The sequence below is a fragment of the Thamnophis sirtalis genome, unplaced genomic scaffold (assembly GCF_051295495.1).
Source record: "Thamnophis sirtalis isolate CommonGarterSnake01/CBP01778 unplaced genomic scaffold, rThaSir2_p1.2 scaffold_5, whole genome shotgun sequence".
NCBI classification, from domain to species: Eukaryota; Metazoa; Chordata; class Lepidosauria; order Squamata; family Natricidae; genus Thamnophis; species Thamnophis sirtalis.
In genome coordinates this window covers 3,586,794-3,611,979 of record NW_028261385.1, presented here as the reverse complement: position 1 = coordinate 3,611,979, position 25,186 = coordinate 3,586,794, and the positions used below count along the sequence as shown (strand labels likewise).

At 45.1% G+C, this 25,186-nt stretch overlaps 1 protein-coding gene across 1 annotated transcript in view; it reads right to left on the bottom strand.

Moving 5' to 3' along the window:
* KIAA1328 (KIAA1328 ortholog) overlaps nucleotides 1-25,186 on the bottom strand; it is a 157,553-nt gene that overhangs the window by 3,366 nt on the left and 129,001 nt on the right. The window contains exon 9 of the mRNA XM_087715254.1: nucleotides 8,191-8,369. Coding sequence (XP_087571380.1) covers nucleotides 8,191-8,369 — 179 coding nt within the window. The remainder of the gene's footprint in view (nucleotides 1-8,190; nucleotides 8,370-25,186) is intronic.

Genomic DNA, 25,186 nt, shown 5'->3' with positions numbered 1-25,186 from the left:
AGCCTGAAAAATGACCCCCAAAGCCTCACAAACGGGCTGAAAAAAGCCTCAAAATGGACTGAAAAATCCCCTCAAAAACAGGCCAAAATGGGCCAAAGAAAGGCTTGAAAACGGAGTGTCCAGAAGCCAAAAATGGCCAGTGGGTGGGTGGAGCTTTGGCAATATTCAGTCTATAAGAAACTCAGACATTTTCTTCCCCTTTTGGGAGACAAAAAGGTGCCTCTTATAGTCCCCAAAATATGGTATATACAGATAAGGAGGGAAGCTGGACATTTGATTCCATGTAGCGGGGTTGGACTTTCCATGAAATGAATGAGACAAAAGGAGGACCACAGAACTCTGGCCACCAGAACGCCTTCTGGATCTGGCCCAGAATCCCCAATAACCCTCCAGACGGACGGAAGCAGGGAGGGCCATCTGTTAATTATTCCTAATCACACTTTTGACAGCCAGCCAACGTACACCAGCCTATAATTTTCCTAGCAAATGGCTCTGAAAGAGGGAGTGGGCAATAAAAAGGGGAAGAGAAGAACTGGGCAGGGAGGTCAGCCTGCTTTTCAGATTTTTAATTCACAAGGAAATGTCGAGAGGACTCGTGAAACAATGGAGGGTAGCAAGCCTCATCCATGGTACTTGCAGGAGAGAGAGAGAGAAAGAGAAAGATACAGAGAGAGACAGACAGACAGACAGACAGAGACACACAGAGAGAGAGACAGAGAGAGAGAGACAGAGAGATAGACAGAGAGATAGACAGAGAGAGTGGGGAGGGGGGGAGAGAGGAGGAGGAGGAGGAGAAGGAAGAGGGGGACGAGCAGAAGGAGGAGGATGGGGTGGAAGGAGAAAAAGGAAGAGGAGGAGGGGAAGATATGAAGGAGAGGAGGAAGGGGAGGAGGAAGAGTCCCTGATGCTCTCTGAGCTTGGTGGTTTTCTTGCAGACGTTTCACCACCCAACTAGGTAACTTCATCAGTGCTACAAAGATGTGTGGTTTGCAGAGAGAAAAAAAGGAGGAGGAGGGGAAGGAGAGAAGGAATGAAGGACAGCAGGAGAAGAAGAAAGAAAGAAAAAGAAAGAAAGATAGTAGATAAATAGATAGATAGATAGATAGATAGATAGATAGATAGATAGATAGATGATAGAGATAGATAGATAGATAGATAGATAGATAGATAGATAGATAGATAGATAGATAGATAGATAGGATAGATAGGATAGATGGAGAGAGAGATAAATAGGAGAGAGAGAGAGAGAGAGATAATAGATATAGACAGAGATATATAGGTGATAAGACACAGAGAGACAGATGATGATATATATGATGTGATATGAGATAGATGGATGGATGGATGGATGGATGGATATAGATAGATAGATAGATAGATAGATAGATAGATAGATGATAGAGATAGATAGATAGATAGATAGATAGATAGATGATAGATAGATAGATAGATGATAGATAGATAGATAGATAGATAGATGATAGATAGATGATAGATAGATAGATAGATAGATAGATAGATAGATAGATAGATAGATGATAGATAGATGATAGATAGATGATAGATAGATAGATAGATAGATAGATAGATAGATAGATAGATAGATAGATAGATAGATAGATAGATAGATAGATAGATAGATAGATAGATGTGAAAAAAGAACCAGAAACCCAAAGTGAAAATTGCCCCTGAAAACTTCACGGATGGCACCGGCTTCCTTTCTCCGGCTTGAATTGATTGCGTGGAGCCACGGTCTAAGGCGACAATTAGAATTCATGGCGTGCTCCAGAAAAGAGCTGAAATGCCAGCCGAGTCGAGGGCCCAGGTAATGGATCCTGAACTCCTGTTAGTCAAAAATGATTTTGTTTCAAATTAGAAATTGATTTTTTGGGGGGACACCGGCCCTTTTTGCTGGCTTTCTTGACTTTCCTAGCGGAGCTTTGCAAGAGATTAACCTTCCCTTCACTCCCCCTTCCCGCCCTCTGACGACCCCTTTCCAAAGTTTCTTTGCAGCAAAAGCATCTCTCTCTCCCCCTGCCTCTTTTTTCAAAAGTAAATAAATAAAATAAAATATGGGCCATATCCAAAACGGCAACAGGTCGCACACCCATTTTTTTTTCCTTTTCTTGGTTGGTTTCCGTTGACACCCAGTGCAAACCGGTTGAGCAGCTTAAGAGGAGAGAAAAAAGGAAAGGGTGCAGTGTGAAAATGTCCAAAAAGAAAAAGAAAAAAGAAAGAAGGAAAGAAAGGAAGAGTAACAGAGTAGGAAGGGACCTTGGAGGTCATCTACTCCAACCCCCTGCTCACGCAGGAGACCTACACCAAGAATTCGAACCACTGAACTGCCGGCTTTTCTGATAGAAAAGCTCAGTGTCTTAGCCACTGAGCCACTTAGAGAGAGAGAGAGAGAGGGAGAGAGAAAGAAAGAAAGAAAGAAAGAAAGAAAGAAAGAAAGAAAGAAAGAAAGAAAGAAAGAAAGAAAGGCAGTTTCTGAGTGACCCAAAGATTAGGCGAGGATTTTGCTTTGTTCCTAGAAATGGAGCTGCAGGGAAAAAAAACATTTGCCATTAAGATATCGGTGGCTTAGAAGATGCTGTTCCCCCCCCCCCTCCGAGTTTAGGATTTGGGGGAATTTGGGGAAATTAGAAAAATTGCACGATTAAAATGCACTTTTGGAATGGGTTCTTTCGGCTAGAAAATCATATTTCTTTCTCCTCTAGAAAATTGTGTTTCTTTCTCCTTGTTTTTCTTTTTCTTTCTAATTAGGTGGTAGTCCTTGACTTACAACCATTCCTTTAATGACTGCTTTCTTTTCCTGGGGAAATCTGCATTGCTCTGGGGGACGCATCGCAATAGCCCTTAGACTTATATCCCACTTCACAGGGTTTCCTAGCCCTCTCTAAGCGGTTTACAGAGTCAGCTTCTCGCTCCCAACAATCTGGGTCCTCGTTTTACCTACCTCGGAAGGAAGGAGGCAAGGCTGAATCAATCTTGAGCCGGTCTGGATCGAACTCCAGACTGTGGGCAGAGTCAGCCTACAATACTGCCTTCTCACCTCGGCACCATCATGGCTCAGAGATGGATGGATGGCAAGCTAAACCAAGTAATTTGAATAAAATGACAATTGGCTGTGCCCTTCTTGGAGACAGACATGGAAATCAAGGCCATGGATGCTGGAGGATGGTCCAGGGTGTTCTGTGAAGCACCTTCTGAATGTACAAGATCCCTCTCATTCAATCGTAGTAACTGTGAGAGGGATCTTGGAATCCTAGTGGACATCCAATTAAATAGGAGCCAGCCGTGTGCAGCAGCTGCCTAAATATCCAACAGAGTTCTAGGCTACATAAACAGAGGGATAGAATCGAGATTACGTGAAGTGTTAATGCCACTTTATAAGGCCTTGGTAAGGCCACACTTGGAATATTTGCATTCAGTTTTGGTCACCACGATGTAGAAAAGATGTGGAGACTCTAAAAAGAAGTTGCAGAGAAGAGCAACAAAGAGGATTAAGGGACTGGAGGCTAAAACATATAAAGAACGGTTGCAGGAACTGGGTATGTCTAGTTTAATGAAAAGAAGGACCAGGGGAGACAGGATAGCAGTCTTCCAATATCTCAGGGGTTGCCACAGAGAAGAGGGAGTCAAGCTATTCTCCAAGGCACCTGAGGGTAGAACAAGAAGCAATGCGTGGAAACTAATCAAGGAGAGAAGCAACTTAGAACTGAGGAGGAATTTCTGACAGTGAGAACAATTAACCAGTGGAACAAACTTGTCTCCGAGAAGTTGTGAATGCTCCAACATTGGAAGTTTTTAAGAAGAGATTGGACCAGGGGAGACAGGATAGCAGTCTTCCAATATCTCAGGGGTTGCCACAAAGAAGAGGGAGTCAAACTATTATCCAAAGCACCTGAGGACAAGACAAGAAGGAATAGATGGAAACTAGCCAAGGTGGCGCAGTGGTTAAAAGCAGCACTGCAGGCTACTGCTAGATCAGCAGGTCAGCGGTTCAAATCTCACCGGCTCAGGGTTGACTCAGCCTTCCATCCTTCCGAGGTGGGTAAAATGAGGACCCAGATTGTTGGGGGCAATATGCTGACTCTCTGTAAACCGCTTAGAGAGGCCTGAAAGGCCTATGAAGCGGTATATAAATCTACTGCTATTGCTATATTGCTATATAATCAAGGAGAGAAGCAACTTAGAACTGAGGAGAAATTTCCTGACAGTGAGAACAATTAATCAGTGGAACAGAAGTTGCCTCCAGAAGTTGTGAATGCCCCAACACTGGAAGTCTTTAAGAAGATGTTGGATGGCCATTTGTCTGAAACGGTATAGGGTTTCCTACCTAGGCAGGGGGTTGGACTAGAAGACCTCCAAGATCCCTTCCAACTCTGCTATTGTATTGTATTGTATTGTATTGTATTGTATTGTATTGTATTGTATTGTATTGTATTGTATTGTATTGTATTGTATTATTGTATTGTATTATTGTATTGTATTGTATTGTATTGTATTGTATTGTATTGTATTGTATTGTATTGTATTGTATTGTATTGTATTGTATTGTATTGTATTGTATTGTATTAGCTAATTAGACTTCTGGTCTAGACCAGTACGGCTTATTCTTATTGAATATGGGTGTAAGGATTTGTTTAGTGAAATAAAAAGGCCACTTCCACAAAAGATTTAAATTGCAATTAAGCAAGGTCTGAATTGAATGCAATCAGAGCGAGATTAAAGGGGAAACAGACTGGAAAATGGAGTTTGCAAAAGGGATAAATGAATTACTCACAAAGGCTGTGATTTTAATAGTTCAGGTTATTGATCTGATAGACATACCTGCTGGATCTCCGAGGGATCCACGCATGTGCGAGCGCCCGAAGACATACAGAGAAAGTACTAAATAAGTAATAAATTGAAAACGTTGGAACGGTGTAATGAATTATAAATAACGGCCAAACCAGCAAGAGTTGTATCGCTATATAAAAGTGTTTAACGCATTTAAGACAGCAGGGAATGCAGGAAAATATGTAAACATATCCTGCTGGCTGATGCTCTCACAAAGGGCGAGCCGTTTTCTATTTGCTTTTGAGAACGCAGAAAAATTATGACCTGCACGCAACAAATAGACACATTGGTGCTTTTTGTTGAGATATTCTCTCTCTCCCTCACTATTTTCTTTATCATAATCTTTCATCCATCCATCGTCTCTCTCTCTCTCTCTTCTTTATCATCATCTTCCATCCATCCATCTTCTCTCTCTCTTCTTCTTCAACTTGCATCCATCCATCATCTCTCTATCTTCATCATCATCATCATCTTCCATCCATTCATCTTCTCTCTCTTCTTCTTCTTTTTCATCATCTTCCATGCACCCATCTATCTATTCATCTTCTCTCTTTCTCTCTATCTTCTTCATCATCTTCCATCCATCCATCTTCTCTTTCTCTCTCTCTTTCTTCTTCATCAACTTCCACCCATCCATCTTCTCTCTCTTCTTCGTCAACTTCCATCCATCATCTCTCTATCTTCTTCATCATCATCATCTTCCATCCATTCATCTTCTCTTTCTTCTTCTTTTTCATCATCTTCCATCTACCCATCTATCCATTCATCTTCTCTCTCTTTCTCTCTATCTTCTTCATCATCATCTTCCATCCATCCATCCTCTCTCTCTTCCTCTTCAACATCTTCCATCCATTCTTCATCATCTTCTATCAATCCACCTTCTCTATCTCCTATCTATCTATCTATCTATCTATCTATCTATCTATCTATCTATCTATCTATCTATCTATCATCTATCTATCTATCTATCTATCTATCTATCATCTATCTATCATCTATCTATCTATCTATCTATCTATCTATCTATCTATCTATCTATCTATCTATCTATCTATCTATCTATCTATCTATCATCTATAAATATCTATCTGTCTGTCTGTCTGTCTGTCTCATATTTAAACTGTCCATTGCACTAAATTAAAATTTTAAAAAACAATAGATACCAATATTGCCGCTACTCATCCTACCTCCCAGAACCAATTAGTGACGATTACTCAGGTACCACTGTATCTTGTATCATCCTGTTTGCCTTCCTTACTTTGGCCACTTCACGTGGAGGAACTCACTGGAGAAAGCAGTTGTGCTTGGAAGAGTGAGGGGTAAAAGGAAACCAGGTGGCCAAAGGACACGGTGGCTGGACACCATCAAAGCGGACACCAGCCAGAGCGTAGAACAACTCAGAGAAGCAGGACAAGATCAGACCTGGAGAGACCTGGCCCGGAGAATCGCCACGAGTCAGACACGACTGAATGGACCACATCATGATCACAACTGTGTTTGCTGTCACCATGGGGCAAGGTGGAGCTTTTGGGGGTTTTTATATGTCAATTTTGAAGTCTGCACACTGCCTGGAGCCACCGTGGGTCGGTTGTGCAGCCACTTCAGTCTATGGAGATTCTCAGTCCTCCATGTTGTCCCAAAAGGTGCTTTTTTTTCAGGAGGCAACTGGATTTTCTTGGTTTTGTTTCCTTTTGAAGACGCTTCGCTTCTCATCCAAGAAGCTTCTTCAGTTCTGACTGGATGGTGGGGAAGGGAAGGATTGATACTCCTTGCAGGCAGCTGGTCATTTGCATCCTTTTAGAGGGTCCTTGAGGCCACTCGGATGTTCATCTGTGTCTTCAGAGTCACCTGAGGGGTGCAAATGGTTTCTGTACTCTGCAATTTTTCTGGAAATCCGTTCTGGAAACGACTACGGGAACCATTTGCACCACAAACCTCCAAGTGGCGTCATCCTTTTAGAGGGTCATTGAGGCCACTTGGAGGTTTATCTGTGTCCTCGGGATCACCTGAGTACTGAATGGATTTCCAAAGGGAAAAAAATTGCAGACTACAGGAACCATTTGCACCACTCAGGTGACTCTGAGGACAGAGGTAAACCTCCAAGTGGCTTCAACGTCCCTCTAAAAGGATGCAAATGACCAGCTGTTTGCAAGGAGTATGAATCCTTCCATACCCCACCATCCAGTCAGAGCTGAAGAAGCTTCTTGGATGAGAAGCAAAATGTCTTCAAAAGAAAAACCAGAAAGTCCAGTTGCCTTCTAAAAAAAAAGGACCTTTTGGTGCAACCGTGACCTGGATGACTGAAAATCTCTACAGATGTTTAGCTATACAGTTTGGGACGAAGACCCTTGGAATGGTGTGGGAGTAAGAACGGATTTCCAGTGGAAAAATGGCAGACTACAGGAACCATTTGCACCACTCAGGTGACCCTGAGGACAGAGATAAACCTCCAGGTGGCCTCAACGACTCTCTAAAAGGATGCAAATGACTAGGTCTATCTGCAAGGAATATAAATCCTTCCCTTCCCCACTTTCCTGTCAGAGCTGAAGAAGCTTTTTGGGTGAGAAGCGAAACATCTTCGAAGAAAAACCAAGAAAGTCCAGGTGCCTCCTGACCTGGATGACCGAGAATCTCCACAGACTTTTAGCTATGCACTTTGGGATGAAGACCCTTGGAATGGTGGGGGAACATGGATTTCCCAGAAAAATTGCAGATTACAGACTCGTCCCCAACAGTCTGCACCTGCCTTCAACAGTGAAGGGATGCAGGGCGGAGAAAAACACCCGGCAGCTAAGAAGGCTCCACACCTATTTGCACAACTCGGGAGGCCCTGAGGACAGAGATAAACCTCCAAGTGGCCTCAAGGACCCTCTAAAAGGATGCAAATGACCAGCTGTCTGCAAGGAGTATAAATCCTTCCCTTCCTCACCATCCAGTCAGAGCTCAATAAACGTCTTGATGGGAGAATCTCTACAGACTTTTAGCTATGCAATTTGAGATGAAGACCCTTGGAATGGTCTGGGAGTAGGAATGGGTTTCTAGAGAAAAAAATTGCAGACTACAGGAACCATTTGCACCACTCAGGTGACCCTGAGGACAGAGATAAACCTCCAAGTGGCCTCAAGGACCCTCTAAAAGGATGCAAATGACCAGCTGTCTGCAAGGAACATAAATCCTTCCGTTCCCACCATCCAGTCAGAGCTGAAGAAGCTTTTTTGGATGAGAAGCGAAACGTCTTCAAAGAGAGAAAAAAATCCAGAAAGCCCAGCTGCCTCCTGAGAAAAAGCACCTTTGGGCACATCAGTCTATCTGACAAATAATATGTAAAAGTAAAACATGTCTCACCTCGGTTGGACCTGGCGGGCTCCTTCTTCGTGCTGTTCCATAGAGTGGGGCCGTCTGCGTCGCTACTGAAGCCCATGCTCTTCACTCCCGAATTGACTCTTTCATTTCTTTCTGGTGTTCGGAAGCTTCTCCTGGAGGGTGTCCTCAAAAGGCAACCTTCGCAGTCCATCTTGGGGGAACTGGAAGAGAAAGAAAAAAGGAAGAAGGAAGAGTGGATTAGAGGTGTCCATTTTTTTTAAGGTGTTTGCCTTCAACCTGTGTAACTATCAAATCAGAACACAGAATCCTACATGTACCGTGTGTATATTGGTCTTTCAGCTTTTGCAATTCTCCATAATCCCTTTTTATCAAATCGAAGCTCATCTCTTATACTTCTGCTTTTCATTTCCTTTCTGGTCTACTATTCTGCTCTAGTGGTGCTAAGAACTATCCTGAAGTGGTACATCCAGAATAGATAGAATGTAGAATATAGAACGTAGAATATAGAAGGTAGGAGTAGGGTATGGTATATTATATTATAATATTACATATTAGAGAAGAGTAGAGCAGAGCAGAGTATAGAATAGAGTAGAATAGAATAGAGGTGGAAGGGACCTTGGAGGTCTTCTAGTCTGACCCCCTGCTCAAGCAGGAGACCCTGTGCCATTTGAGACAAATGACTGTCCAGTCTCTTCTTAAAATCCTCCAGTGATGGAGCACCCACAACTCCAGGAGACGAATTCTTCCGTTATTTAATTGTCCTCATTGTCAGGAAATTTGTAATATGCAATGCTCCATACCAACCTTATAGGGCACTGCACACCAGAACAACTAGACACAAGGACAGTTTTTTCCCCCACACGACATCTCTCTGCTAAACAACTAATTCTCACAACACTGTCAAATTATTTACTGACTGTATTATTATTATTATTCTCATCCTTCCTATTGTCTATCTCCTCCCACTTATGACTATATGCTTGTATCTTTACAATTCATATTGCTTTATTTGGTTTCCTAGTATGATTTGATTCCTTATTCCGTATCCTATTGTAGGAAGTTAGCACCCACCTCTCCTAGAAGATGAAATATTTTAGGAAATATTAAAAGGGCAAAATATTTCCCTCTAAAAGGGAGGCAGAAGCTCATTCGCCCCACCTTAGTCAACGAGGAGCCAGAGAAACATGTGTTTAGGCAGGAAACAGACACACTTTTAATAGCTCCCCCCACCTTTGTCAATGGGCCATTAAAAGGCCTTGAGCCAGTCTATTCTACATAACAAAGATATACTGTCAGGCATGCCATAACCTACTACTAGATAAAGTAGAAGAATGTGGGTTAGACAGCATCACCACCAGGTGGATTCCTAACTGGCTGACCAACCGCACTCAACATGGAGTCCTCAATGGAACTGCATCTTCATGGAGGGAAGCATGCAGTGGAGGACCCCCAAGGCTCTGTTTTAGGCCCAGGACTCTTCAACATCTTCATCAATGATTTGGATGAGGGGATAAATAGGGAACTGGGGATAAATGGGCAAATAAGTCCAATAAACCTAAACCTAAACCTAACTCATCAAATTTGCAGATGACAATGTTGCTGTTTGCCCTAATCGGCCATAAGAGGGAGCCAGAATGACTGTTAGTCTCTCTGTTTCATTAGATGCTGGGCTGATCTGATCTGAGTGTTTTGGAAGCTGGCTGTTAGAAAGTGCCGTGAGCTATTGTAAGTTTTGCAACTGTTAGCAAACTTTGAGTACTGAACTGTTTGTATGATTATGGACTATGCTATTTGGATTATCCCTTAACTGAAAGACATTGATGACCGACTGTCTTAGCCGTGTATGACTTGGACTGTTTGATGGACTCTGATACCTCTCTTTCCACGAAAGTAAAAGTCTATTTAAACTGCAGTGTCTCTGTATGCTGGTTTGTGTGTTCTCCAACACAACTCTCACAACGCTTCGCTGAACATACTCGCTCTCCCAACGGGGAGCTTACCTAACAACACTAAGCTGGCAGAAATAGCCAACACTCCAGAAGACAGGCTTAAGATACAGAAGGATCTTGACAAACTTGAATATTGGGCACTACAATAAAATGAAATTCAATGGTGAAAAGAGTAAGGTTCTATATTTAGGCAAGAAAAACGAAATATACAGGTACAGAATAGGTGGTACCTTGCTTAATAGTAGTAACTGTGAGAGGGATCTTGGAATCCTAGTGGACAACCATTTAAATAGGAGCCAGCCATGTGCAGCAGCTGCCAAAAAAGCCAACACAGTTCTAGGCTGCATCAACAGAGGGATAGAATTGAGATCATGTGAAATGTTAATACTACTTTACAAGGCCTTGGGAAGGCCACACTTGGAATATTGCATTCAGTTTTGGTCGCCACGATGTAGAAAAGATGTGGAGACTCTAGAAAGAGTGCAGAGAAGAGCAACAAAGAGGATTAGGGGACTGGAGGCTGAAACATACAAAGAACGGTTGCAGGAACTGGGTATGTCTAGTTTAATGAAAAGAAGGACTAGGGGAGACATGATAGCAGCGTTCCAATATCTCAGGGGCTGCCACAAAGAAGACGGAGTCAAACTATTCTCCAAAGCACCTGAGGGTAGAACAAGCAATGGATGGAAAGTAATCAAGGAGAGAAGCAACTTAGAACTAAGGAGAATTTTCCTGACAGTTAGAACAATTGATCAGTGGAACAACCTGACTCCAGAAGTTGTGAATGCCCCAACACTGGAAGTCTTTAAGAAGATGTTGGATAACCAAGTGGTGTAGGGTTTCCTGCCTAGGCAGGGGGTTGGACTAGAAGACCTCCAAGGTCCCTTCCAACTCTGTTATTGCATTCTTTGTATTAAATATTCTCTTCTGTGCAGCTTTTTAACACAGGGTGTCAAACCAGACATGGCATCTAGAGACGCAATTAGGTTCAAATTCTTTCCTCTCTGCCACAAGATGGCTGCAGCTCTCACTGACCCTTCCGCAAAGAGAAGCTTTGGGGAAGCCCTTTGGTCAGGACGATGGCAAGGAGGCAGAATCCAAATTGCAGATGCCGCTACCCTCATCCTTGGTCCAGAGATTATAGAGATAGCATAGCACTGATGATGTTACCTAGTTGGGTCATGAAACGCCTGCAAGAAAAGAACCAAGCTCAGAGAACACCAAAGTCCTCTTCCTCCTCCTTTCCACTAACCCCACTCCCTTCTAGCACTGATGATGTTACCTAGTTGGTTTATGAAACCCCTGCAAGAAAACCACCCAGCTCAGAGAGCACCAAGGACCCCACAGTCCTCCTCTTCTTAAATCCCGCTCCCTTCTAGCCCTCATGATGTTACCTAGTTGGGTCACGAAAATGCTGAAATAAAATCACGAACTTCATTGGTCACCAACAATCCTCCCTCCTCTTCCCTGCCCCCTCCACTCTGCAAATCGTCCTCCCTTCTAGCACTGATGATTGTTACCTAGTTCGGCAATGAAATGTCTGAACCGTCGCTCAATGAACGGTGGTTTGAAAGCTATTTGTACAGAAAATAAAAATAAAAATAGAGAAAAAGAGGCTATGGAGATTCTCCATCCTCCAGGTCATGGTTGTCCCAAAGATGCTTTATCAGAAGGCAACTGGTTTTTTCTTTTGAAGGCTTCACTTCTCATCCAAGAAGCTTCTTCAGCTCTGACTGGATGATGGGGTATGGAAGGATTCATACGCCTTGCAAACAGCTGGTCATTTGCATCCTTTTAGAGGGTTGTTGAGGCCACTTGGAGGATTATCTTTGTCCTCAGGGTCACCTGAGTGGTGCAAATGGTTCCTGTAGTCTGCAATTTTTCTGGAAATCCATTCTAGAAATGACTACAGGAACCATTTGCACCACTCAGGTGACCCTGAGGACACAGACAAACCTCCAAGTGGCCTCAACGACCCGCTAAAACAGTGATGGCTAACCTTTTCTGGACCGAGTGCCCAAAGCCTGCACGCGTGTGAATGCATGCGCCTGAAATCCCCCAAATGCGCAATGCCCGTGTGGCCCCCGCCCTGCCCCCGTGTATGCACGCATGGCCCCTGCACGCACCCTGCCCTCAACACACGCTCTGCACCTTGTGCACGCACGCCAGAGACCCGAGGAACAGCTGGCTGGCAGGAGGCGCACGCGTGCATGCGCGGTGGAGCTGAACTGGGGCGATGGCTGGTGTGCCCACAAAGAGGGCACTGCGTGCCACCACTGGCATGTATGCCATAGGTTTGCCAGCATGGCTCTCAAAGGACGCAAATGACCAGCTGCCTGCAAGGAGTATCAATCCTTCCATTCTCCCCCATCCAGTCAGAACTGGAGAAGCTGCTTGGAGGAGAAGCGAAACGCCTTCAAAACCAGAAAAGTGCAGTTGCCTCTTGAAAAAAAAAAGCCCCTTCTGGACAGAGAAAAAGAGAATTAGTTACCCCTCAAGTCTTTATCTATCAATTTTGCCCAAACGAAGCGCTAAAATGTTGTGATTTCCTCTGATGCTTTTATAAGCTTTGCAGAGAGAATGGCAAATTGTTTAAAAAATGTCATTTAGGACTCCTGCCCCCCCTGCTAAGATTGTTCCTTAAAAGAAAATGAGGAGGTAGGAGGACGGGGTGGGCAAAGATAAGAAAGGATAGGGAGAGAAAAGAGAAGAGACGAGACAAAGAGAGAGAGAGAGAGAAAGGGAAAAAAGAAAGTTAACCTTTTGTTTTATTGAATTAAAATGCCACCGGCAATGCCGATGTAGCCTTCAGAGACTAAAATACTTTTTTTTTTTTTAAACCGAGAAGAATAGCTGTCATTTATTAGACACAAAGAACAATTACTTGATGGGAAGCCTTCTGACAAAAAGCAGATTGGTATTCCTGTCATTGGGAGAGAAAAAAAATAAATGCATTATATAGGGAGGAGGGAGGGAGGGAGGGAGGGAGGGAGGGAGAGGAAGTGGGGGTTGAGGAGGGGGGGGAGAAAAAAAACCCAGCGCAGAAAACCTCGGAGACTTGCATAATTTAAAAACCGCATTTGGCACAATTTGAATTTTTCTTCAGGGAGGGAAGTTAAATACCTTTAATTTGTTCTAATTATTTCAAATTTGCAAGTTAATTACGGCTGACGGTTAAATAACAAAAAAAAAAAAAAAGGACGGATCCCTCTCTGCAGAGTTTTTACCTCCCACCCTTTGCATTACTTAAGCCTGATTTTTTTTTTGAGTATGCATGAATTAACTTTCTAAATAATCGCACAGTTTGACTTAATGGCTCAGGAAAATGAGCGTTTTGATCCTCGGAAAACCATTAATGGACATTAAGAGGGGCTACTGGGACCTACGCGGCTCACATCCCAAGTATTTTTTAATGGGGGGTCTTATTTACCAATCTCAAGTTTAGGGCCCTAATATGGGCTTCATTAGCTCTGTTTGAGGAGAAGGGGAGAAATGTCACTCCACCCCCCCCACCCACCCAACAAATTAAAAAATAAATAAAAATAAACTGACGTCTGCTCGGAGGTGGCGAGATTCGTGTTTAAATTAAAAACCAGCCAAGGATGGTGGGATTTAGCTTGCTGGCGAAGGAACATGGGGTGAGTCCATCCAGCATTGGGCAAAATGCCCAAAGGGATTTTATGGGGCTAGCCAATCAGCTGGAAGGCAGCTTGGAGGTTCACAGATTATACAGTGTTGGAAGGGACCTTGGAGGTCGTCTAGTCTAACCCCCCCTCCCAAGCGGGAGACCCTACACCATTTCTGACCGATGGCAGTCCAGCATCTTCTTGAAAGCCTCCAGGGATGAAGCTCCCACAACCTCCGAAGGCAACTTCTGTTCCATGGGTGGATTGTTCTCCCTGTCAGGAAATTTCTCCTTATTTCCAGGTTGAATCTCTCCTTGGTCAGTTTCCATCCGTTATTCCTTGTCTGGCCTTCAGGGGCTTTGGAGAATAGCTTGACCCCCTCCCTCTCTGGGGCAGCCCCGCAAATATTAGAAGATTGCTATCCTGTCTCCCCTGGTCCTTCTCTTCCCTAGACTAGCCATGCCCAGTTCCTGTAACCGTTCTTCATATGCTTTAGGAAGAAAAATAGAGATTACTCAGCCTTTTTGAAAGATGAACAGTTGGAAGGGGCCTTGTAGGTCATCTAGTCCACCCCTGCTCAAGCAGGAGACCCTCCACCATTTCTGACCAATGGCTGTCCAGTCTCTTCTTGAAAGCCTCCAGGGATGAAGCTCCTACAACTTCTGAAGGCAACTTCTATTCCATGGGTGGATTGCTCTCACTGTCAGGAAATTCCTCCTTATTTCCAGGTTGAATCTCTCCTTGGATCAGTTTCCATCCATTGTTCCTTCTCTGGCCTTCGGGTGTCTTGGGAGAATAGTTTGAGCCCTTCCTCTCTGTGGCAGCCCACTGGATGATGTCTTCTAGCCTTCTAATCTAATTCCCTGTTCAAGCTGGAGACTCTCTACCATTTCAGACAAGTGGCTGTCCAGAATCTTCTTAAAGACCTTCAGTGATGGAGCACCCACAATCTCTGGAGCTAAGACATCCCACTGATTCACAGAGTAACAGATTTGGAAGGGACCTTGGAGGTCTTCTAGTCCAGCCCCCTGCTTGTGCAGGAGACCTCATGCCGTTTCAGACAAGTGGCTATCCAGTCTCTTTTTAAAAACTTCTAGTGTTCGAGTATTCACAACTTCTGGAGGCAAGTTGTTCCCCGGTTAATTGTCCTCACTGTTAGGAAGTTTCTCTTCAGTTCTAGGTTGCTTCTCTCCTTGATTAGTTTCCATCCGCTGCTTCTTGTCCTGCCTTCTGATGTTTTGGAAAATAAGTTGACCCACTCTTCTTTTGTGGCAGGCCCTCAAGTACTGGAACGCTGCTATTATGCTTCTAGTCCTTCTCTTCTGTAGACTAGACATGCCCAAATCCTGCAACCGTGCATCGCATCTCTGTTTCTTCCTGTTAACCCTGAAAAAAAGACTTCCCTCCATCACCCCTCATAAGCTCTCACAAGGGGTCCCGGTTGGTGGTTGACATTGGTCTGAATTTATAGGGGGCTTCCCTTTTCCTTGAACCCTGCGACTGATTGGACCGTCAGGGTTCCAAATAGCATCCAAAAGTAATCAGAGTCCGAGGCAAAGTAGAGAGAGACAGAAAGAGAAAAGATGAAGCAAAGAAAAAGGAGAGGAAGAGGAAGAGAAGGAAGGGAGGAAGGGAAGAAAGAAAGAAAGAAAGAAAGAAAGAAAAGAAAAGAAAAGAAAAGAAAAGAAAAGAAAAGAAAAAAAATGGGAAGAGGTTGGCTAGAAAGATACAGCCAGAAATACACCTGGCTTATGTCTCTGATAAAACCCAGTGTTCCCACATCTCTTTATGAAGCTATTTTCTGTTGTCAGATCGTCTCCGGAATTAATTATGTTCTGGATGTTTGTTTTCCAAAACGAAGAAAGGGAAGGTGTAAATTTAATCATCTACCAAGTGATCCCAATCACCTAATTCTCATTCAAGAGCTTCCTATTAGAAAAGGTAGGTCGTTAAACAGGGCAAAAAGGCATCTCCAGGCAGAACCAGAATAAACCTTTGGAGCATGAGGACAACAGCTAGATCAGAATACAGGCAGTCCTCGAGTTACGACATTTCTGTCTCGAAGTGAGACAGTTGTGAAGTGAGGTTTTTTTTTTTAATATAGATTTTTATTTTTATTTAACAGACAACACACACACTCAAAAAAAAAAACCACCCCATCATCACATACAGCCTGTCGTTTGGTTACAAGTGTTTTTACATCCATATTCTTGAATAACATTTACCATCACAGATTTTTCATCTAGTATAACTAAATACCTCACTTTCATTGTACAGTATATGTTCCATTACGATTAGTATTATTTTTTCCCAATAAAACATAATTCCTTTACATTCTTGATTGTCTATTTGATAACAGTATACCTTTATATAATCCCCATGTGAGAGAATTTTTTTTTAAAACCAACCATTTATATTTGTATATCACTATTTTTCAATTATGCATAATTCCACCAATCTACTATCAGGTATGCTTATATTCATTGTTATCCTTGTACATCATACATTCAAACAGAAATCTTATTCCTTCATTTTTCAACAAAATATTCTAAATCGTCGCTACATATATATATACCAAGAGCCAAGGTGGCGCAGTGGTTAATTGCAGCACTGCAGGCTACTGCTAGATCAGCAGGTCAGCGGTTCAAATCTCACCGGCTCAGGGTTGACTCAGCCTTCCATCCTTCCGAGATGGGTAAAATGAGGACCCAGATTGTTGGGGGCAATATGCTGACTCTCTGTAAACCGCTTAGAGAGGCCTGAAAGGCCTATGAAGCGGTATATAAGTCTACTGCTATTGTTATACCAATTTTTAATTATTCCCTTATTAAGATTATTTATCAACAACAGGATATCATTATAATAATATGTTCTTGGGGTTATACATTATATCACCAATCCTCTATGAGTTTTACCCCATTTTACAACCTTTAACAAAATTGACGGTGCCGTGACAATTTTCTGGTCTGGAATTCTCAACGATGCTGCAATTCAGTTCAAGAATCAAGTGGAACTGCTGGTTAAGGCACGAGGCTAGAAAGCGGGAGACTGCGAGTTCTAGTGCCCCCTTGGGCATCTAAGGTGATTGGGTGACTTTGGGCCAATCAGTAGGAAAGGGGGAGTTCTAATCTTGCCTTAGGCATCAAAGGTGACTGAGTGACTTTGGGTCAATCACCAGGAGACGGAAAGTTCTAGTCCTGCCTTAAGCATGAAATTCAGCTGGGTGACTTTGATCCAGGAGAGGGTGAGTTCTAATTCCACCGTAAGCAAGAAAACCAGCTGGGCGACTTTGGGCCAATCACCGGGAGATGGTGAAATATAGTCCCGCTTTAGCCATGAAAACCAGCTGGGTGACTTTGATCCACTTCTTCTCTCTCAGCCCAGCCCACCTCACAGGGCTGTTGTTGTAAGGAGCGGGTGTGCTAGATATGTTCACCCCCTTGAGTTATTTGTAAAAATAATAAAGGTGGGGTAGAAATAAAGAAGGGGAGGGGGGGGCTTTACAATTCCATGGATCTTCTACCGAAGGTCCTATTTAGTCCCGTCAAAGTAGAGCATTAAACCAGCATTTCTCCATCCCGGCAACTTGACGATGATGTGTGGACTTCTGGGAATTGAAGTCCGCACATCGTCAAGTTGCCAAGGTTGAGAAATACTGCGGTAACCTATCATGAATTATGGCGCAAGCAGTTGCTCATCAAGAGCCAAAGTCAGTAAATTTATTGTTTGCCACACAGGTTACAAGAATCTCCCCTTATCTGGGAATGACCAGATAAGGCTTCCAAGCTTATGCCACTTGCAGCTACACAAGGACTCCAACCTAAGTCCTCACTTGACTCCTCCTTCCAGGCTAGTTGGCAGTTTTCCAAAACCATTCCTCTTCGGTTTGCTCGAAAGAAGGGACGGTATGGAAGGAAACAGTCTCCTGCTTTTGCTGAGCTTGATCACAGCTTGTTACATTATTTGCGCTAGGACCGTAGGAGCCGCCCTAAACCATGGTTAGTTAAAAAGAGGTGAATATAAAGCAGCCTATGAAGGAAACCCACAATTCCCACAAGCTTCTCAATGATCAGTGTACATAAGATTTGGCACATGAAGAAGTCCATTTAGGAGACGCTGCTAAGAGATTACAACTGCTAGTGAGTCCATGTTTAAGAAGAAATCAATCTTTGCCGTCCTCCTCCATGGGATCCCCACCCCCAATTGGAAACGAGGCGGCTGTGAAAGACAAAGGCAACGCCACCCGTGTACAAACAGCAAAAGAAGGAACATGAGAGGAGTTCCACGCGGGGCTTTTCAAACAGCCGAACTCCTCTCCTGTTCCTTCTTTTGCTGTTTGTACATGCCGCGCGGGTTGCGCTCCCTTGTCCCGGCTGCCCCACTGCCTCTGGCTTCCCTCTGAGAGTCTCCGCTCTCCGGCCTGTAATTGTGCAGGCTGTGCATGTGCGCCTATGTTTTCCAAGGCATGGAGCGACTCCGGAACCTATCCGCAACCCCCCATGGAAAAGATAGGCGCGCTCGCACAGCCTGCACAATTACAGCCCCGGAGAGCAGAGACTCTCAGAGGGAATCCAGAGGCAGCAGGGCAGCCGGGTCCCTCGCCCTCAGAGGTTGGCTTGGTCCTGCTGCCTCTGGCGGATGGAGCTTTATCCATCTATCCATCCATCCAATCCATCCAATCCATCCATCTATCCAATCCAATCCAATCCAATCCAATCCATCCATCCATCCATCATCTATCTATCCAATCCATCTATTTATATCTAATCCATCTATCCATCCACCCACCCATCTCTCATTTATCCATCCATTTATCTCATCCATCCATCCATCCATCTATCCACTATCCATCCATCTAATCCATCCATTCAATCCATCTATCCATGCCTCTAATCCACCCATCTATCTCATCTATCCATTCCAATCCAATCCATCCATCCATCCATCCATCCATCCATAATTCTATCCATCCATCCCACCTATCTATCTTATCCATCCATCCATCCATCATCTATCCATCCATCCATCCAATCCATCCATCCATCCATCCATCATCTATCTATCTATCCAATCCATCTATCTATATCTAATCCATCTATCCATTCACCCACCCACCCACCCATCTCTCATTTATCCATCCATTTATCCCATCCATCCATCCATAGTTCTATCCATCCATCCCACCCGTCCATCCCACCTATCTATCTTATCCATCCATCTATCCATCCATCTATCCATCCATCTATCCATCCAATCCATCCATTCAATCCATCTAATCCACCCATCTATCTCATCTATCCATTCCAATCCAATCCATCCATCCATCCATAATTCTATCCATCCATACCACCTATCTATCTTATCCATCCATCCATCCATCATCCATCCATCCATCCATCCATCCATCCATCCATCCATCCATCCATCCATCCATCCAATCCACCTACCCATCTATCTCATCCATCCAATCCATCCATAAAACCGTCCATCCCTATCTATCTATAGAGCGATTGGTAACCGAAGGGCCAGAAATGAATCCTGGGCAGAAAGAAAAAACGCCTGAGGCCTGTAATTCTGCCCGTTTTCTCTGCTAATAGAAGAGCCATGCCAGCCTATGAAGGGCGGAGGTGTCCTTCATCGGAGGCTGCGGCACTTGAGCTTCTCCGTGTATGCAGACATCTGCTAGGCAACAACGGGCACGGCCTCCATCTGTTGCGGAGATACGGCCCTGATTGACAAGTCCGATTTCTCTCTCCCAGCAAGTCCAGCCTTTCCGTTTTCCCCTAGATCCGTCCAGGGACTTTTCATTGTCCGAGTAAGTGGCTGGCCTGCTGTTATTATTCTTATTTTTATTCCCCACTCTTCCCCTTCAAAAGCTACAAGCATCAACACGAAGCCATCCCACGCTGGCAGGTAAGTCTGCCTGTTGGACGAATGACTGACAAGTGGGTTAAGCAGAGATTTCTGTTAGCTCAAGGAGAGAGAAGAGGAGGAGGAGGAGGAGAAGAAGGGGGAAAAAAAATATCCCCAAGCCATTTGCAAACCAAGTCCGTCCGAAGCTGTCAAAATGTCAGTTTAAAAAGCACCTCCGCAGGTAGGAAGGAAGAGACGGGCGAAGACAAGCCAGCCGCAGGTGAGAGTCAATCCGAGAGGCTGACGGGGAGCCTCGGACCCTTATTAAATGCACCTCCAGAGGCCGAGAGCGTTTCACAAAGAGTGTGGTCTTTTGCAAAAGCCCTGGATGAACGCAACCCCGGTTGGCCCCAGCTTCTTCTCCTGAACCTTGAACAGCTGTGCATAATGTGTGTGTGTGTGTGTGTGTGTGTGTGTGTGTGTGTGTGTGTGTGTGTGTGTGTGTGGAGTCGGGTTGCAAAAGAATTGAGAGCACACACATACCCCACTTCCCGAGAGGCTGGAGGTGAAAACCCACAGAGAACGATGATGGGAATTGGCTACGTCTAATCTGATGGAAAGAGGGGAGACTCGATAGCACTGTTCCGATATTTGCAGGGGTGCCACGAGAAAAGAGGGGTGAACCTATTCTCCAAAGCCCCTGAAGGCAGGACAAGAAGCGACGGAGGGAAACTAATCAAGGAGATAAGCAACCTAGAACCAAGGAGGAATTCTCTGACAGCAATTAATCAGTGATTGGATAGCCATTTGTCTGAAGCTGCATAGGATTTTCTGCTTAAGCAGGGGGTTGGACTAGAAGACCTCTAGGGTCCCTTTCAACTCTGTTATGCTGCTAATTGATAGAGCAAGGTCTTGCCTCCAAGAGGCTGTAGGTGCTCCAACACTGGAGGTTTTCAAGAAGACATTGGAAAGCCGTTTGTCTGAAATAGAATAACAGAGTTGGAAGGGACCTTGGAGGTCTTCTAGTCCAACCCCGTGCTCAAGCAGGAAACCCTATATACCATTTCAGACAAATGGTTGTCCAATCTCTTCTTAAAAACTTCCGGTTTTCAAGAAGAGATTGGACAGCCATTTCTCCAAAATGGTCTAGGTTCTCCTGCTTGAGCAAAGGGTTGGACTAGAAGACCTCCAAGGTCCCTTCCAACTTTTGTTATTCTCTTAATTAATCAGTAGGAGGGCTTGCCTCCAGATGTTGTGGGTGCTTCATTACGGGAGGTTTTCAAGAAGTGATTCGACAGCCATTTGTCTGAAATGGTACAAGGATTTCCCAGAGAACAGGGTTCGCAACTTGGGAGTCCTCCTGGACCCACAGCTGACCTTTGATTACCACCTGTCGGCTGTGACCAGGGGGGCATTTGCCCAGGTTCGCCTGGTGCACCAGTTGCGACCCTACCTGAACCGGGAGGCTCTCACAACAGTCACTCGGGCCCTTGTGACCTCAAGGCTGGAATACTGCAACGTGCTCTACATGGGGCTGCCCTTGAAGAGCATCCGGCGACTTCAGCTAGTCCAGAATGCGGCCGCGCGAGCGATTGTGGGTGCACCTCGGTTCACCCACATAACACCTATCCTCCGCGAGCTGCGCTGGCTACCTGTTGATCTCCGGGTGCGCTTCAAGGTGTTACTTACCACCCATAAAGCCCTTCATGGTAGTGGATCTGGGTACTTGAGAGACTGCCTCCTGCCAATCACCTCCTCGCGACCAATTAGATCACACAGATTAGGCCTCCTCCGAATCCCATCTGCCAGTCAGTGTCGACTGGCGACTACGCGGAGGAGAGCCTTCTCGGTAGTAGCTCCGACCCTTTGGAACGATCTCCCCGTGGAGATTCGGACCCTCACCACCCTCCAGTCCTTCCGCACAGCCCTTAAGATCTAGCTATCCCGTCAGGCCTGGGGTTAGATTGTAATCCGTCCCCTCCCAAATGATGAATGTTGTGTTCTTTTTTTAATTATGTATTGTTTTATGTCTCACTGTTTGTATTCCCCTCCCCATGAATTGTAAGCCGCCCTGAGTCCCCCCAGGGAAAAGGGTGGCCTATAAATAAACTTTCCAATTCCAATTCCAATTCCTTCCTGAGCAAGGGGGTGGACTAGAAGACCTCCAAGGTACCTTCCAACTCTGTTCTTCTGTTAAGAGTGAAACAGCGGCACTTTCAAGGCAGAACCAGAAAGGGGAAATCTACAGGAAAGCGCAGCTGTAGCTCTGGAAAAAAACGACAATCCAATTTAATATTCTTTAACGTCTCTTTTGCGATACGGAACGAGGAGAGAAGGAAAGCCACCGGGCGGCTGACACGGGCAACTGGGTGAATTCAGTAGCGTAACGAGCAAAGGGACTGCCAATAATTGCGGGGTGGTGGGGTGGTGGTGGGGTGATTCTAACAAGGGTAAAAAAATAAAAATAGAAATTCCTTGTCAACAGCCTGTGCCCTTTTTCTCTCGCCTGACGATCAGAAGAAGCGGCGCCGTAAAGAAAATATTCTGCAGAAGCCAACATTTCCCTCACCCTAACAATCCGCATTCCGTAAGGCAAGGAAAATTGCGGTGAAATGTTCAGTTTGACATTTCCCACTAACTAAAAATATCAGCGAGGGGAAGGGGGGGGGACGGGCACTTCAGCAAGCTGGCATCTCCTCAAGACGCCCCAACTCAGAAGAGCTGCCAGAGAAATAACGACGGCGCAAATGTTCCCAAGGGCCCACAGTAACCAACAAAGAGAGGCGAATTGTAGATTTGCTGCTTGAGGGTGAAGGATCTATAGCAATAGCAATAGCAATAGCAGCTAGACTTATATACCGCTTCATAGGGCTTTCGGCCCCCTCTAAGCGGTTTACAGAGTCAGCATATCGCCCCCAACAACAATCCGGGTCCTCATTTTACCCACCTCGGAAGGATGGAAGGCTGAGTCAACCTTGAGCCGGTGAGATTTGAACAGCCGAACTGCAGAACTGCAGTCAGCTGAAGTAGCCTGCAGTGCTGCATTTAACCACTGCGCCACCTCGGCTCTTATCTAGGTAGCGTCCTGGTCCCCCCTGACTTTTTTTGTGGGGAGGGGGGTGTTAGAGATGGGTGTTGTGGTCCAAAATGCTTAAAGGAAAGGAGGTTGGGGGAAGGCCAAGCATTCGTAAGCAACAGAATAGCAGAGTGGGAAGGGACCTTGGAGGTCTTCTAGTCCAACCCATTGCTCAAGCAGGAGACCCTATATAAAATGACAGAATAGCAGTGCTGGAAGGGCCCTTGAAGGTCTTCTAGTCTAACCCACTGCTCAGGCAGGAGATCCAGTACACAGGTAGTCCTCGGCATACGACCGCAATGGAGCCCAAAATTTCTATGGCTAAGGGAAGTGTTTGTTAAGGTGGCGCAGTGGTTTGTTAAGGTGGCGCAGTGGTTAAATGCAGCACTGCAGGCTACTGCTAGATCAGCAGTTCAGCGGTTCAAATCTCACCGGCTCAGGGTTGACTCAGCCTTCCATCCTTCCGAGGTGGGTAAAATGAGGACCCAGATTGTTGGGGGCAATATGCTGACTCTCTGTAAACCGCTTAGAGAGGGCTGAAAGCCCTATGAAGCGGTATATAAGTCTACTGCTATTGCTGCTATTAAGTGAATTATGCCCCCAGAGGAGGAGGAGGAGGAGGAGGAGGAGGAGGAGGAGGAGGAGGAGGAGGAAGAGGACAGTGGGGTCTTTGGTGCTGTCTGAGCTTGATCGTTTTCTTGCAGGCGTTTCATTACCCAACTAGGTAACTTCATCAGTGCTAATGGAGAGTGGGGTCTGCTTGACTTCCTTTGGCATTGAAACCTCTAGTAGAAAACAGCCAAGCTCACAGAGCACCAAGGACTCCTCTGAAGGGTCTCCGCTTGTTCCGCTCAGTAGGGCTTGTGTAGGGCAGGCTCCCAAGATACTCAACCCCTGGAGATCCAGGGCACAGCCAGGCTCCCCAGGGGCAGCTCCTAGGAGAAGCAGAGTTTTCCCAGGCTACCGACTCAGCCAAGACCTTCGGAGGAGAAATGAGGAGCTGCTGCATGATCTCGCCTGGCATCTGCCTGGGTGATCATCTGTTCTTTGGCTCTTCTTCAAAACAGCCCCCTCCCCACTCCCACGTTTCCTGGCCCAAGATATGCATATGCAACAATGCAGCTGAAATAGAAGGACAGAAGAGGGGTGGAGGGGGGGGGAGAGAGAAGTTCAACTACTCCAGATGTCGGGAGTGTGTGTGTGTGTGTGTATGTGTGTGTGTGTGAGAGAGAGAGAGAGACAGACAGACAGACAGACAGACAGAGAGAGGGGAGACAGACAGACAGACAAAAAGAAAGAGGAGAGAGAGAGAAGAAGAGGAGAGACAGACAGACAGAAAGAAAGAGGCGAGAGAGCAGTAAAGAGAGACAGCGAGAGAGAAAGAGACAGAGATAGAGAGATAGAGAGACAGAGAGGAAGAGAGAGACAGACAGAGAGACAGAAAGAGGAAGAGGAGAGACAGAGAGAGGCAGTGGAGACAGACAGAGAGACACAGGGAGAAAAAGATAAAGGAGAGAGACAGAGGCAAAGAGAGACAGAGACAGAAAGAGGAAGAGAGAGAAGGGGAGAGACAGACAGACAGAGAAAAAGAAAGAGGAGAGAGACAGAGACAAAGAGAGAGACAGAGATAGAAATAGGAAGAGGAGAGGGGGAGAGAGAGACAGACAGAGAAAAAGAAAGAGACAGACAGAGACAGAAAGAGGAAGAGGAGGGACAGAGAGAGTGGGAGAGAGAGACAGACCGAGAAAAAGAAAAAGGAGATAGAGACAGAGAAAGAAAAAGGAGAGACAGAGAGTGACAGACAGACAGAGACAGAAAGAGAAAAAGAAAGGAGAGAGAGAGAGAGAGAGAGAGAGAGAGAGAGAGAGAGAGAGGAAGAGAAGAGAGACAGACAGAAAAAGAAAGAGGAGAGAGAGACAAAGAGAGATAGAGATAGAAAGACAAAGAGAGAAAGAGGAGGGAGAGATAGAGAGGGAAAGAGGAGGGAGGGAGGGGGAGAGAAAGAGAAAGAGAGAGAAAGAGAGAGGGGGAGAGAAGTTCAACTACCCCAGATGTCGAAAGCATGCGCAGGTGCCGAGCACACTGCTCTCGCAAACTAATGTCTGTGGTGTGGGAGATTCCGGGGCACGTAGCCCACCATCTGCATCGGAGCTTTGAAGTAGCTTTTCAAGATGTACAACTGGTAGATTGGCTTAGCGTCGGAGGGTACCTTGAAGTGCCTTTCACGTTACGGGCAAGCTGCGGCGAGTAATTGGGCGAGGATAAACCAATCCCGGGCATTCAGCCAAGAGGGGAAACATTTTACAGGCTTTACATGTAAAATAATAACGCAGGACTTGCATGTTTTTACATGTACAATGTCAACATGTAAAATGCTTTGCATGTTTTGCACCCAAGACTTTACACGTTCACAAAAAAAAGATGTTAAGACTTCGTCCCAAAGGTGCTTTTGTCTGAAGAGGCAACTGGGCTTTCTCGTTTTATCTTTGAAGGCATTTCGCTTCTCATCCAAG